Raw genomic sequence first — 15,802 nt, 5'->3', positions numbered from 1 at the left:
AATAGGTGACATGGACAAGAGGAAAATTGGGAAAAAAAAATGCAAAGGAAAAATTGGAACACGTTGGATGATGTTAGGGAGAGGTTTGGGGCTCGTTTTGCTTAATCTACCACAAATAATAATATTGTTAAATATTGAGTTTAAAATACACCACGGCAGAGCAACGTGTGGGGAGGAGGAGCTGAGGGTTCATCAGAAAACCAGGAAAATAAGTTGTTCTGGAACACAGCAGAATAGAAAATAAGCATTTTTGGCAGTCAGTCATTCCATAGGTGGATGGGTGGGAGGGTGGTGCTGGATGGGGCAGGTGCTATCCCAGTGCCTTTATCCCAGAATTTGCATTTCCTGGTGCCTTTATCCCAGTGCCTTCATTCTGTGATTTGCATTTCCCAGTCCCTTTTTATTCTGTGATTTGCATTTCCTGATGCCCTTATCCTGGAATTTGCATTTCCCAGTGCTTTTAACTCAGGATTTGCATTTCCTGGTGCCTTTATCCTGTGATTTGCATTTCTTGGTGCCTTTATCCCAGAATTTGCATTTCCTGGTGCCCTTATCCTGGAATTTGCATTTCCTAGTGCCTTTAACTCAGGATTTGCATTTCCTGGTGCCTTTACCCCAGAATTCACATTTCCCAGTGCCTTTATCCCGATGCCTTTATCCTAGAGTTTGCATTTCCTGGTGCCTTTATCATGTGATTTGCATTTCCTGGTGCCTTTACCCCAGAATTTGCATTTCCTGGTGCCTTTATCCCAAGATTTGCATTTCCTAGTGTCTTTATCCCAAGATTCACATTTCCGGGTCCCTTTATCCCAGGATTTCCATTTCCCAGTCCCTTTACCCCAAGATTCAAATTTCCTGGTCCCTTTATCCCAGGATTTCCATGTCCCAGTCCCTTTATCCCAGGATTTCCATTTCCCAGTCCCTTTACCCCAAGATTCACATTTCCCAGTCCCTTTATCCCAGGATTTCCATGTCCCAGTCCCTTTATCCCAGGATTTCCATTTCCCAGTCCCTTTATCCCAGGATTCACATTTCCTGGTCCCTTTATCCCAGGATTTCCATTTCCCGGTCCCTTACCCCAGGCTTTGCATTCCCGTGCCTGGCATGTGCCATCTCGTTGCTGAACTGATTCCTTCTGCCCCCCCCCCCCCCCCCCACCCCTGGTTAGCTCTGCAACATTTTGATAAACTCCAGGGAAATAAATTTGGCAGCAAATCAGCAGGAGTAGATTTAATTACAGCTCGGAGACCTTTCCCTTTTCTGGCTTAGTGATCCCGAAAGTCCGCGCGCCGTTCCCCGGGATCCGCTGCCCAATTTGTCCCTCCACGCCGTGATAAGCCAAGCAATTACTGCTTTATTGATTTTTCATCAGGGCAAATTGGAAGTTGATTTTTTTCCCTGCAAAGGCAGGGGTGATTAAGTGCTTCCCGTCGGTTCAGTCCCGGAGAGCTCCGTGGCAGAATCCAATATCCTGAGGTCAACCTCTGCAGGGAGATAATTCGGCGTCTTGGCCACGTGTGAGGGAGAGGAATCAGGGCTACAAATGTGAGGGGGTATCTGTGGAGACAGTTTAATTTGTTCCATTTATATGAACAAGTCGTGTGGCACATGCTTGGAAAATATCATTTTGAATAGGCCTGGGAATGAGGCCCACGTGGGCAGGGAGGGAGGGCGGGATGCAAACGAGAGTGGAAATGTGGCTGGGAGACAGCTGGCCCTTCCACAGGGAATAAACCCCATCCCTGAGGGGCATTCCTGCCTTTTACTGAGCTCTCTGTGCTGCTGGCATCACTTCCCTTCAGCAAAAGGGAGATTCTTCAAGTGTTCAGGTCCCTCCAAGCCAAACCAGTCCATGGTTCTGTGATTCTGTGATTTTGAGTGATAGAGAGGTCATGGAAGCAAAGTCAGAATGTACTAAAAGCCTGGAGGACTTGACTTTTAGAAAATCCCTAAATTATGAACTCTATAAACCTGAATTAAGAGTTTTAATTCTTTTTCCTATTCATCTTTAACCTGCTGGCCAGGAGTTCTCACATGAAGAATCTCATCCATGGCCACCACAAAATATCCTGAGCTGGAAGAGACCCACAGGGATGTGTCCAACCCCAGCCCTGCCCAGGACACCCCAACCCACTGATTTCCCTTCCCACTTCCTTCAGAGAGAGTTAAAAGCCTTTCCCTGGGTGTAATGGATATTAAACCACAGCTTGGACGTGCCAGGAGAAGATTTGCTGGGGTGAGGTCAGTCTGTAATAAGTTAAAGTGCTTTACTCAGCCCTGGATTGGGATGCCCTGAAGTTCATCAGTTACTGCCTGAGCTCCTCATTTATCTTCAGTAAATTTTCCTGAAGTTCATTGTGGTGGCAAAGACCAAACTCAATCTGTTTAACCCCCAAATTATTTCCCACAGATAATACATTTAGATGAAGACATGGATTATTTTTCCCTGCCTCCTCAAAGCTGGAATTTCCAATATTCCTCAATAATGGCAGGTTTGGAGCCCCTCCCAGGGTGTCCCTGGTGTGCCAGTGTCACTTCATTAGGCTGACACCAACACCTGGTGTTGTGCTGCTGCTCCCAGGGGGCTGTTCCAGCATCTGGCACTCACTGTGATCTCCTTTTATCTCTGTTTAATCTTCAGATTGCTGAGTTGGAATTGAAAGGGGGCAGGAACAAATCAAGGGGAAAACAAAAAATGCCAAGTTTTGGTGCAGTGGCAGAGTGTGGCTTGTTAGGAAGAGCAGCCACGTGAGGAAATGAGAGATGGGAAGGAAGAGGGGAGTTTGGGGTCCTGGCCACTCTCTGTGTCCAGAGCTGAGGAAAGGGAGTTGGAAATGGGATCAATGCCCCACCAAGGATAATGGCTGCTGGAGGAATCCATTCCTGGCTTTTTATTAAAGCTGCTCTAATTAATAATCACTTCTAAATGAGTTCCTTACATTTTGCCCTGCTTTGTGCCTGCCCATCCTCTCCTGGCCCTTTGTATTCCAGAGTTCCCTCTTTGGCTTCCCTGCTTTCCCTGGAGAGGATCCCAATGGGATCCCAATGTCCTGGAGCTGCTGCAGGGCTGGAGCCCCTCTGGAGCCAGGCTGGGACACCTGGGGGGGCTCACCTGGAGAGGAGCAGCTCCAGGAGAGCTCAGAGCCCTGGCAGGGCCTGCAGGGGCTCCAGGAGAGCTGCAGAGGGACTGGGGACAGGGATGGAGGGACAGCACACAGGGAATGGCTCCCAGTGCCAGAGGGCAGGGATGGGTGGGACATTGGGAATTGGGAATTCCTGGCTGGGATGGGATTGCCAGAGCAGCTGGGGCTGCCCCTGCATCCCTGGCAGTGCCCAAGGCCAGGCTGGGCACTGGGGCTGGAGCTCCTGGGACATTGGGATGTCTCCCTGCCATGGCAAGGATGAGAATTAAATGATCTTTAGGTTCCTTCCCACCCAAAGCATTCCACGAATCTTTAAAAATATCAAAGTATATTTGAAGCTGATATTTGAGTGATTTTATTTCAGCAATCACAGCTGGTGTCATTAAAGTTTTACTGTTCTACGAGTGAAACAGAAATTTATGATCTCCCTAACAGGGAAATTTATGGTTTATTTTTACAAATTAAAAGTCTTGAAATCGTCTTCGAATTTCAAGATGAGAAACAAATCTGATTTCTGTACCTCATTAATGTTGTGTGTTTCCCTGTCATCCCCATGGCATTTATTTGTGCTAAAGGAGAAGTCACTTAAGGGAATGGGGTTGTAAAAACCATCATGGAATTGCTTATTGGACTTCAGTCAGTGGGAACACAAATTTATGGCTTTGTATTGAAAAGCTGCTTCTAAAGGGCAAATAAATAGGGGTGTATGGGAAATAAACATGGGGTTTGGGGGAAAATAGACAGGCGTGTATGGGTAAATAAAGAGGAGTGTGTGGGGAAATAAACAGGGGTTATGGGGGAAATAGACAGGAGTGTATGGGTAAATAAACAGGGGTGTATGGGGAAAATAAATAGGGAGTTATGGGGGAGATAAACAGGAGGTTTTGGGGAAAATAGGCAGGAGTGTAGGGGAAAACAAATAGGGGTATATGGGGAAAATAAATAGGGGTGTATGGAACAAAATTCCAGATCCATTTGCTCAGCCCACAATCCCTGGTGTGGGGAATTTTATTTTGATAAAAATTAGGGTTTTGTGGATTTGGGCCCATCTCACAGGTACTTCCAGAGGGGTCTTTTTCTGGGAATCTATGGGGTGAGCCAATTCACTGGGAATTGTCCTGTTCAGGCTGGCTAAGGCCTAGGTAAGTTGGGAATTTAGAGGTGGATGATATTTTACTGGTGCTGGGCAGACCTTGAGCTGGAGTGAGTGACTTTATTCCACGTCCCAGCTAAAGTCTGGGAAAGAAACAGCAAAATAATTTGAACCAAGCAGCATTTCCTGATGTGCGTTTCCTGATGTGCATTTCCTAAAGTGCATTTCCTTTTCCCTGCAGCCAGCCCAGGTGTCTGGGGGCAGCAGAGGTGGCTGGAGCTGCTGTGCCTTTCCCCTGGTGGGGTTGCCAGGACCAGGGTGGGAATAAAGGGCTGGGCGCTCCTGACTGGGGCCCCGTGTGCCAGCACGGATCCCACGGGACACAGAATCCCTTGGGAGGGCTCTGTGGGGTCACCACACACTGGCACAGGCCAGGGGGAAAGAAAGGAGCCCTGGGCACGTGCCAGCAGCACTTTCTGAAGTGACAACACAAAGTGATCCCTGGGAAAGCTGGAGGGCCTCCAAGCTGCAGCCCCGCTGCCCTGCCCGCTCTCCCACAGTTTATTCCCACCACACTGCGCCGATTTCCTCCCTGTACCCATTGCAGAATCCCATTTTCCTGTCTTTTCTCTGCTGTTGGACCCTGGGCTCCAGCAGCAGGAGCAGGAATTCTCACTCTGCCTGTGTCAGTGTGGGTTTGAACGTGGATAGATCTCTCTGTAGGAAACGTCCATGTGGGATCCCCACTGGTGAGCTGTACCTCCAGCACAGAGGTTATTTGGGATGGAGGTATGGGACAGATAGAAGCAGGCAGTAATTGCCTTTAAGATCAGAGCACAAAGCATTACCTTGGATTTTACAAGGCCAGCGAGCAACAAAAGAGCAGTAATTTATGAGCTCAGCGTAAAAGAAGAGCATAATTGCATTAAAAATTAATGCTAATGAACACTAAAATGGGGAAGGTGGTTATGATGAAAGTTTGGATTCATCTTCCCCGGGTTGAATGATGGCTGGTGCCTTGATTAATGGCTTAATTTCTATCAATTAGCGGGGAGAAATCTCCACTGAGACAAGGGTAAATTGAGCATTGAATTACAGGCCTGGCTTTGTGTGCCCAGGCAGGAGCACGGCAGGCGCGGTGACAAACACGGGGTGGCCACAGATCCTGCACAATTCCCTGGGCCACAGATCCTGCAGAGCTCCCTGTGTCCCACAGATCCTGCACAATTCCCTGTGCCACAGATCCTGCACAATTCCCTGGGCCACAGATCCAGCACAATTCCCTGTGCCCCACAGCTCCTGCACAATTCCCTGTGTCCCACAGATCCTGCACAATTCCCTGTGCCACAGATCCTGCACAATTCCCTGTGCCACAGCTCCTGCACAATTCCCTGTGCCACAGATCCTGCACAATTCCCTGTGCCACAGATCCTGCACAATTCCCTGTGCCACAGATCCTGCACAATTCCCTGGGCCACAGATCCTGCAGAGCTCCCTGTGTCCCACAGATCCTGCACAATTCCCTGGGCCACAGATCCTGCACAATTCCCTGTGTCCCACAGATCCAGCACAATTCCCTGTGCCCCACAGATCCTGCACAATTCCCTGTGCTACAGCTCCTGCACAATTCCCTGTGTCCCACAGATCCTGCACAATTCCCTGTGTCCCACAGATCCTGCACAATTCCCTGTGTCCCACAGATCCTGCACAATTCCCTGTGCCCCACAGCTCCTGCACAATTCCCTGTGTCCCACAGATCCTGCACAATTCCCTGGGCCACAGATCCTGCAGAGCTCCCTGTGTCCCACAGATCCTGCACAATTCCCTGTGTCCCACAGATCCTGCACAATTCCCTGGGCCACAGATCCTGCACAATTCCCTGGGCCACAGATCCTGCACAATTCCCTGTGTCCCACAGATCCTGCACAATTCCCTGGGCCACAGATCCTGCAGAGCTCCCTGTGTCCCACAGATCCTGCACAATTCCCTGGGCCACAGATCCTGCAGAGCTCCCTGGGCCACAGATCCTGCACAATTCCCTGTGTCCCACAGATCCTGCACAATTCCCTGGGCCACAGATCCTGCAGAGCTCCCTGGGCCACAGATCCTGCACAATTCCCTGGGCCACAGCTCCTGCACAATTCCCTGTGTCCCACAGATCCTGCACAATTCCCTGGGCCACAGCTCCTGCACAATTCCCTGTGTCCCACAGATCCTGCACAATTCCCTGGGCCCCACAGATCCTGCACAATTCCCTGTGCTACAGCTCCTGCACAATTCCCTGTGTCCCACAGATCCTGCACAATTCCCTGTGTCCCACAGATCCTGCAGAGCTCCCTGTGTCCCACAGATCCTGTACAATTCCCTGGGCCACAGATCCAGCACAATTCCCTGGGCCAAGGCTGTGCCCACTCCTCTGCTGAGAGCTCTTGCTGAGGGCTCTTGCCCAGGATGGTCTCAAAAACATCCCAAAAAGCCCCAAAATGGGAGTGCAAGGGTGGGAGGAGGGCAGTGGGGAAGGCACACAGGATGTGCAGGACTCCAGCAGAAAGTTCACCTTCTTAAATTCAAAGTTCCTAAATGCATAGATATTTTCTTAAATTTAACGTTCTTAAATTCAGAGCTCACCTGATGAACTTTCCCCTCCTGTTTTCTGCTGCATTTTATACCTAATGCTTCCAGGTCTTTAAAAGAAAAGCTGGTAGTGTCCAGACTTGGTTTAAAATCCGATAAAAATGAGGGTTTTATCACTATAATGTATCAAAATAGCAAACTTAGGGTAGTCTGGTACTCTCTGAAGTACGTTCTGTAGTAAGTACCACAGTGCTCACAAAATACTATTTTTTTTTATATATTTTAATGAAAACCTCATTTTCACAGGATGTTAAAACAAGCCTAGACAAAGTTTTTCTCGTTAATTCACATTTTTCCAGCTTAATTTGTAAATCCTGTGTGCTCCCCATAGTAAATAGATGCCGGGGTACTCCCAGCTAGCTACTTCAACAAATTTAATTGTATTTTTCAAGTGCTTGCAGTGAAGTTGGGAGCAGAGAAATGAACAGGCAAAGGTTTCTCTGCCCAGTTTCTATTTTTGGGGTGTATTTATTGTTCCTGTGACCATGGCTGGGAAATCCTTCCCTGGAAATCCCAACAGCTGGGACAGAGTGTTGGAGGGGGTCTTAGGGATTGGGAAGCGTGAATGGGAATTAACTGGGATGAGTTATGGGGGGGATGGAAGCTGATCCCAAAATCTGGGATGGATGGATCTTGCAGGGATGAATGGTTTGGTCCCACAGGGATGGATGGATCCTGCAGGGATAGGTCAGGGATGGAACCAGCAGGGATGGATGGATCTTGCAGGGATGGATCCCTTAGGGGTGGATGGGTCCTGCAGGGATGGATGGATGGATCCTGCAGGAATGGATGGATCCCTCAGGGATGGGTCAGGGATAGATCCTGCAGGGATGGATGGGTCCCGCAGGAATGGATCGGATTTTGCAGGGATGGATGGATCAGATCCCACAGGGATGGATGGATCCTGCAGGGATGGATGGATCCTGCAGGGATGGATGGATCAGATCCCACAGGGATGGATGGATCCCGCAGGGATGGATGGATGGATCCCGCAGGGATGGATGGATCAGATCCTGTAGGGATGGATGGATGGATCCTGCAGGGATGGATGGATCAGATCCCGCAGGGATGGATGGATCAGATCCCGCAGGGATGGATGGATCAGATCCCGCAGGAATGCATGGATCCTGCAGGGATGGATGGATCCCGCAGGGATGGATGGATGGATCAGATCCCGCAGGGATGGATGGGTTAGGGATGGATCCCGCAGGGATGGATGGGTCAGGGATGGATCCCGCAGCGTTGCTCCGCTCGGAGCATCCTCGGGCTCGCCGTCCGCGGCTCCGGCGCTGTTGAGTGAGGCGGTGCCTCCCTCTAACGGCAGCGGAGCCCGGCCGGGAAACGGGATCAGCGGCTGGAGATCCCGGGGAATGTCCCGGGAAACATCCCAGGAAATATCCCGGGATAGCCCCCTCCGGGAGGGGTTTGTGGAATGGGACAGGGCTGGGCTCATCCCCTCAGGATTGTGTCCGGCTTTGGGAGGGCTCCCCTCGGAGAGGGGCTCCAGGGAGGGTCTCCAGTGAGGATCTCAAGGGGGATTTTCAGGGGGGTTCTCCCGGGAATCTCTGCAGGGAATCTCTCCAGGCCGCCCGCACTGTCTGGAGTTCAGCGCTCGGGCAGGGAAGGGTGTCAGGGCTCTGGGATTCCACAGGATCAGGGTCAGGACAGCTGCTCCTCTCCTGATGCAAACAGAGAGGATTCGAGGCAGGAGAATTCCTGAGGACAGAGCCCCAGGGGTGACACAGCCACAGTCAGTCCCCCCCGTCCTGCTGGATTCTCCTCCTTTTCCCAGTGCTTAGAGCAGACTCCAGCATCTCCCACAGCCAGGGAGGGTTTGTGTCACCCACTGCAAATTACCCAGGCAAAACTTCATTTTTCTTTAATTTGTCAGCTTGTGCTGCTTGAGTAAAACTGGGATCAATTAAAAACCATGGGACGTGTGAAAACCCAGCTCTGGTGGAAAACACACAGCTCTGTAAGGCAGCTGGATAAAAATATCACTTCCAATAACCCCAAATAAAATGGGATCAAAGGGGAAGTATTTTCTGCTGTAGTTGTTTGTTTAGTCTGGGATCTGGGGGTGTTTCCTTCTTGTAATCCTCAACTCAAGAGCAAGAAAAAATAGCAACTTTTTCTGTATTTCAAAGCTTTTTATGTAAAATGTGTTATATTTTTAAATTAAATTAACCCCTTAAATCTAATTAGTAAAATAAGAAGAAACAGATTCTGAGGAATATTTGAGTTTTTTTGTCTTTGCTTTGATACTGGAGTTAGACCTGCTTGAAAAAATCTCTTTAAGTTCATGTTCATGGTCAGGATTATGGATAAGCAATGAATCCATAAAAATTTACACTCAGAGATTAGCCAAAAAATATTTAAAACATGTTTTTGTTTAATGGGTCTTTCACAAGATATTATTGGTCATTTAATGCTTCTATTTCAGTCATTTTAAAACTCTTAGTGGAATAAATTCTGTCTTTAAGGAAAAAATGGGAATATTTTAGGCAGAGCCCACAGGGAAGTTTTCCTTTCACCTGATTTGTAGAATCATAGAATTCCCTGTTTCTTTTATCTGATTCTCTGCTGTTTCTGATTATTGTGTGTGTAATGTTTTGGGGTGACATTGAGAGAATTCCAGCCCATTTTAGTTTGCAAGTGACATTCCAACCCAATTCCATAGGAATTTACAGCTGTAAAGCTGGGTGTGTGTATTTATACATGGGAGGAGAGCAATAGGTGGAACTAGAGAATTGTAAAATACTGAATTATCCCTGAAGGATGATGATGTTCCCAGCTAAACTGGGAAGGCTCCCCTGCCAAGGTGACAGGGCTGGAAATTGTGCCTGCTGCTGGAATCACCTTTTTATTAAAAACCAGCCCTAATCCAAGATTTAGTTCCTTTATTTCCCCCCTAACAGGGTGAAAAGACTCACGGTGCACTGAGTTAGTATTGATTTTTTTTTGTCTGAAGCCTGGGAGCTTTCTGACTCCATTATTTTTGATTTTCCTATGAAATACATATCCTTGCCCCTGACAGCTGACAAACAACAGCTGGAAGTCGTTTTATCTCCCCATAATGTGTTTGTCAAAACTCCCCTGCACTAATGGGCTCTGCTTCCTCCAGTCCATTTTCCCCCGTTAATGTCACTGATGTCATTGGCAGCTTTTAGTGATTTTTGCCCCTTCCCTAATTTGTCATTCCCATCCCTTTGTGCAGGATCTGGGTGGGATCCTGGAGCTGCCTGGGATTTGGTGAAGCTGGAGATGAGCTGAGGATTTGAAATCTTCTTTTTCTGTCTTTCTATGCCTGGCTTTAATCAGGATCCTTTATTTACCCTCAGACCAGGTGTATCCAAAACCTCAGTGAATTCTGATTCCTCCTCCTTTGGTTTATCCCAAAAATCCTTGGGAATCTGTTCTAAAGGAGAAGGTTTCAGCACCAAGGCAGCAGGACTTGCAAGCACAAGTTTAAATGTAGCAAATTCTTTTTTTCCTTCCAAATCCACAAAAAAATTAGGCTTGAAGTTGTACTTACGGATTTTGTAGTAGTGTAGAATTATGTCAGTGTAGAATTATGGATGGTTTGGGTTGGAAGGACCTTAAATCCCATCCAGGGAAGGGGCAGGGACACCTCCCACTGTCCCAGGGTGCTCCAAGCTCACCCAGCCTGGCCTGGGGCACTGCCAGGGATGCAGGGGCAGCCCCAGCTGCTCTGGGAATCCCATCCCAGCCAGGAATTCCCAATTCCCAATGTCCCACCCATCCCTGCCCTCTGGCACTGGGAGCCATTCCCTGTGTGCTGTCCCTCCATCCCTGTCCCCCGTCCCTCTGCAGCTCTCCTGGAGCCCCTGCAGGCCCTGCCAGGGCTCTGAGCTCTCCCTGGATCCTTCTCCTCCCCATTTATCCCACAAACCCTCAGGTCAGCATTTGGGATGTTCCCAACCTCTCTGCTGCTATCTTCACTCAGAGCTTTCCCTTGTAACAGAAGATTTTGGGCTGCATTGCACCAGCAGTTCTTCCTGGTGTGTCTCAAAATCTCCTCCAGGGACAGGGCCTGGCTCCCGGGATGTCACCAATCCCATAAATGCCATAAATGCCACAAATCCCACAAATCCCACCTTCCTGTGCAGACCAAGCCACCCTCCTGGACCAGGTGAAGCGAGTGAAGGAGATCGAAGCCATCGAGAGCGACGCCTTCGTCCCTCAGACCTTCAGGTCCAGCAAAGAGGTCAAAAAGGTACATTTTCCTTCCAAAAAGGGCATTTTCCTTCCAAAAGGTACATTTTCCTTCCAAAAGGGACATTTTCCTTCCAAAAGGGGCATTTTCCTTCCAAAAGGGACATTTTCAGTCCCTTTCTTGCTGCGTTATCCTCTCAGGGCCAGGAGGAAGCTGCACTATTAAGATTTTCCATCGATGAAGGAACATCAAGGTTGAGAACATTAAATCCACCTGAAATCCCACCAGGGACTCCCTGGTGGTCTCAGGAAGGGTTCAGGGAATTTAAATGTGGCAGAATTTAAGGAAATCACCTGATTTGAAGACTTTTGTTAGGAGAAGGAGAAGAATGCAAATCCCAAAGTTAATCACATTTACTTTGTAATTAAAGTGGAGATGATTTAATGGTGCTTAACTAAAGCCAGACTTTAAGTCTGTATTTATTCCTGAAAAGAAGCAGCTTGGTTTTCAATCAGCTTTCCAGAAACCCAACAGGAGACATGCAGATCCCAGAATTCACCTGAATTTTGGCCAGCAGGTGTTGCAGGGAACTGGTGTGGATGTGTTCATTTTCCCACTGGCCGTGAGTGTTTGGAATTAGCCTGGCTCTTTCCCCAGGAATGTGCAATTTACCTTTCTAGAAATCTCCAAGAATCTGGTGCAGCTTCTTCAGGAAGTGATCCAAAATCCCAGTGGTGCAGTTTTTCCAGCTCCCCCCTACACCTTGGTTTTGTCACTTCATGTCCTTTGTCCAGTGTGTCCCACTGAGGATCCACGAGGATCCTTTCAGGGAACACAGCCAAGAGCTGGGTTAAAATCCTGCCCCAGTTGGGAATATTGGGATAAACCACTCCAGTTCTGTGTGTTTGTTTCTTTTCCAGTCAGCAGAACCTGCTGAGCCCCACCAGGAGCCTGTGAATGTGGGAGCAGGAGCCTCTGAGGCAGCTGCTGCTGAGAAGGAGCCTCCAGCTGCCAACATCCCCACTGCCATCAAGTACCAGGATGACAATTCCTTGGCACACCCAAATGTGAGTGTTTATCCCATCTTTTCAGCCAGGATTTATCCCACCCTTGGCTTTAGAGCAGCCCCTGGGATCAGAGCAGGGTTGTGGGACCCCAGAGCTCCTCACAAAATCCCTGCTCTGGGATGAAGAGATCCCACTCCTCCCACCACCCCGCAGAGCAATCCCACAGGAGAGTCAGCAGCAGTTTTAGAGAATTTTATAATAATTAATGTAACATTGGGGAATTTAAGATAAATAAAAATTCAAGGCAAATTGGTTTCTGTAGTTGGAAACCTGGTGGAAAACTCAGAACTTGCTCATTTTGCCAACTTGCAAAGTTTTAAACACGAGACAGACTTCAGCTAATTTTAAATCATTGTAGCTAAGCTTGAGCAAATCCCTTTGGAAGAGCTTTAGAGGGAAATAAAAGGTTTTTTAAGAATTAGCAAGTTAAAATGACTTGCAGTGAAGAAATGAGTGTGGGTTCTGTAGAATAGACACAGAGAACAGATCAGGACATGTCAATGATGAATTGCACTGGACCTTTGCCTTTTCAGTCATGAGGATCTTTAAGACCCTTCCCAAGTCCAACCATTTTAGGATTCCCTGAACAGTCTCTGCTGTTATGGATGTTTTGGCTCCCCTTTGACCCCCTGAGCTTTTCCTGTGTGCCCTGAGGCAGTGCTGGGTGCTCCAGGAGACGATCAGAGTTGCTGACTGTGCCCTTTTCTGCCCTGGCAGCTGTTCATGGAGAAGGCAGAGGCTGAGGAGAAGTGGTTCCAGAGGCTGGTGGCTCTGCGCCAGGAGAGGCTGATGGGGAGCCCCGTGGCCTGACAGCCCCCAGGACATCCCAGGCCCTTCCCCACCTTGGGAACTCCACACTCTGCTCCTCTTCTTGTCTCCTAGAGGAGATTTCAGTGAGCTGGGCAGCCAGGGAGGGTTTCACCTGGAAAACCAGGAATGTCCTGCCCTGCTCCACCTGGATAACTGGGAATGTTCTCTCCTGGTTCCCCTGAATAACCAGGAGTCTTCTGTCTTGGTTCCCCTGGATAACCAGGAATGTTCTCTCCTGGTTCCCCTGAATGACCAGGAATGTCCTGTCCTGCTCCACCTGGAGAATCAAGAATGCCCTTGCCTGCTCCACCTGGGTAACTGGGAATATTCTGTCCTGGTTCCCCTGGATAACCAGGAATGTTCTCTCCTGGTTCCCCTGAATAACTGGGAATGTCCTGCCCTGCTCCACCTGGGTAACTGGGTGTGTTCTGTCCTGGTTCCCCTGACTAAGCAGAAATCTTCTCTCTTGGTTCCCTTGGATAACCAGGAATATTCTCTCCTTTTTCCCCTGGCAAACCAGGAATGTCCTCTCCTGGTTCCCCTGAATAACCAGGGATGTCCTGCCCTGGTTCTCTCCAAGCTCAGTGCTGGAGATGGGCAGGGCAGCACAGCCAGGGGCATTTCCTTTTTTTTTAGAGGGAATTCCTCAGGTGAGGAGCACCTGGCAGCCCATCAAATATCATTTTATCCCTCCCAGTGGAATATCATTTTATCCCTCCCATTGAAATATCATTTTATCCCTCCCAATGGAATATAATTTATCCCTCCCAATCCAGAAGGTTTCCCAGGGCCAGGTGGGAGCTGGGACAGTGAGGGATGTGTGGAGCCATCCCAGGCCATCCCTGTGCTCCCCTGCAGAGGATCCAGGCTCCATCCCTGCCATCCCTCCCTCCTGGGCAGGGAATCCTCTCCCTGGATGTGTTCATCCCTCTGCTCCCACTTCTCACTCTGGGGGAATGCTCCACGTTTCCTTGAGCATCTGCCACTCCTGCAGCTCCAGATGGGGAATTTGATCAGCTCATCATTTCTGGAATTACCAAATGATGGAATTACCACACACCTGCTTCTGGGCAGGGGCTGTTCCCAGCCCGTGGACTTCCCTTGGGCCAGGGGGATTTCAGATAATCAAAGTTTAGTCTGAACATCTCAATTTAGCCTGGACAAACTTCCACAAAAAGCTGCCCATCATCCATCTGAGTGCAGGAAATCAACCAAATCAAATCAATAAAGTACAAAAGTGTTTCTTCAGCAAGGCTGGGAGGAAATGGTCACATAAGGAGAGGAGAAAGCTGAGCCCCAGCTCTGGGTGTGCTCCCTGGAGCTGCCCTGCACCACCATTCCCCTGGGATTTTTGGGGTTATTCCTCCTGGTTCTCACATCTGTGGTGACAAAAAATGGAGGCTGACTCTGCAAATGGACTTTGGTTGTTTTATTTTTTGTTTTAGATCCTGGATGTAAAAAAAAAATGTGTTGAATTTGCATTCTGACATTTTTACTTCCTTTATGAAGTGTTAGTTTGACTCTATCCTGCATCAAAATAGCCCAAGACCTTGTCTGCAGGAAAAAGTGGGAAAAATTTTGTTTCCCTTGTTTCATTTCAGCATTTTTAAATGGTAATATTTGTCATTGCTGCGTTTTCTCATCACCTTTTATGTTTCTTTCATAGAAAATAAAAACTGTTTGATGCCCATGGAAGGTCCAGGTGTAAATTCCTCTTTTCACACATTGTGTTGCATAATTTTGGTGCTTTTATTGGATGTAAAATGATTCCTTTTATTTTCAGCCCTGTAGAATATTAGAAAATGTTACAATAGGCTGTAAATAGATTTAAAGTAGAGTTTGTTTGTTTATTTATTTATTGCTTATTAATCAAGATCTAAATTTGCTGGAGGAGAGTTGGGAGCAAGACCTGGGAAGAAAATGGAAATAATATTTCGATCATTTAGATAATTTAAACAAGTTAAAATCAATACATTAAATTAATAAATTTAATTAATTTAAATAATTTAAATTAATAACATTTTAAATGTTTAGATAACATTTAGGTAATTTAAATACATCAAAATCAATACATTAATTAATAAATTTAATTAATTTAAATAAGTTAAATGAATAACATTTTAAATGTTTAGATGACATTTAGGTAATTTAAAGACATTAAAATCAATACATTAAATTAATAAATTAAATTAATTTAAATAAGTTGAATGAATAAAATTTTAAATGTTTAGATAACATTTAGATAATTTAAATAACATTTAGAAAATTTAGCTGAATGGAAAATGTACTGAAATATTCCAGACACCACTGGAAACAAGGAGCAAATCAGGATAAAGTTGATTTTTATCATTCCAGAAGCAGCCCAGTGATCAGACCATCCATGAATTCCTCAGGATTGTGCACTTTTCATGGAATAACAACTTGGGTGTTGCTTCAGGGGGTTCATTGTAGGGGGATTTTTCTGGTTTCTTACCCTGCCACCCTCCCAGTCCCTCCCAGCACATCCCTGGGGGCGGTTTTTAACTGGTTCTCTTTGTTTTTGGTACATTATTTTAGGAGGATTTTGCTGCTCAGATGAAGCTGTCAAAGAAACCCCTCCTGGCCAGGATCAGATGTTGCTCCTCCTGCTCCAGTCACTCCAGCCCTGGGTGATGCCAGGGCCCCTGTGCCAGCTGTAACCCTAAACCAGCCCTCTGCACCATGGCAGTTCCCATCTGTCAGCTCACAAGGAGGGAGTTATTTTTAGTGGGATCCCTGAACTCCAGAACCCTCTGTGAGTGGGGATCAGCTGGAACCTGGAGCTGGACCCGGGGCTGGGGGGACTCCTCAGCTTCAAAGGGACACAAACCCTAAACCCACAATGAACCAGGGTTGAAAA

The 15,802-nt window shown here is 47.6% G+C and overlaps 1 protein-coding gene across 1 annotated transcript in view; it reads left to right on the top strand.

The window, feature by feature from the left end:
- The window catches only part of RSRC1 (arginine and serine rich coiled-coil 1), a 98,008-nt gene extending 83,389 nt beyond the window's left edge, over positions 1-14,619 (top strand). Inside the window, exons 9-11 of the mRNA XM_063167425.1 lie at positions 11,001-11,107; positions 11,968-12,114; positions 12,832-14,619. Coding sequence (XP_063023495.1) covers positions 11,001-11,107; positions 11,968-12,114; positions 12,832-12,924 — 347 coding nt within the window. The 3' untranslated portion in view covers positions 12,925-14,619. The remainder of the gene's footprint in view (positions 1-11,000; positions 11,108-11,967; positions 12,115-12,831) is intronic.
- The last annotated feature ends 1,183 nt before the right edge of the window (positions 14,620-15,802 follow it).

Source organism: Melospiza melodia, chromosome 12, assembly GCF_035770615.1.
Source record: "Melospiza melodia melodia isolate bMelMel2 chromosome 12, bMelMel2.pri, whole genome shotgun sequence".
NCBI classification, from domain to species: Eukaryota; Metazoa; Chordata; class Aves; order Passeriformes; family Passerellidae; genus Melospiza; species Melospiza melodia.
This window is presented reverse-complemented; position numbering and strand designations above follow the sequence as displayed.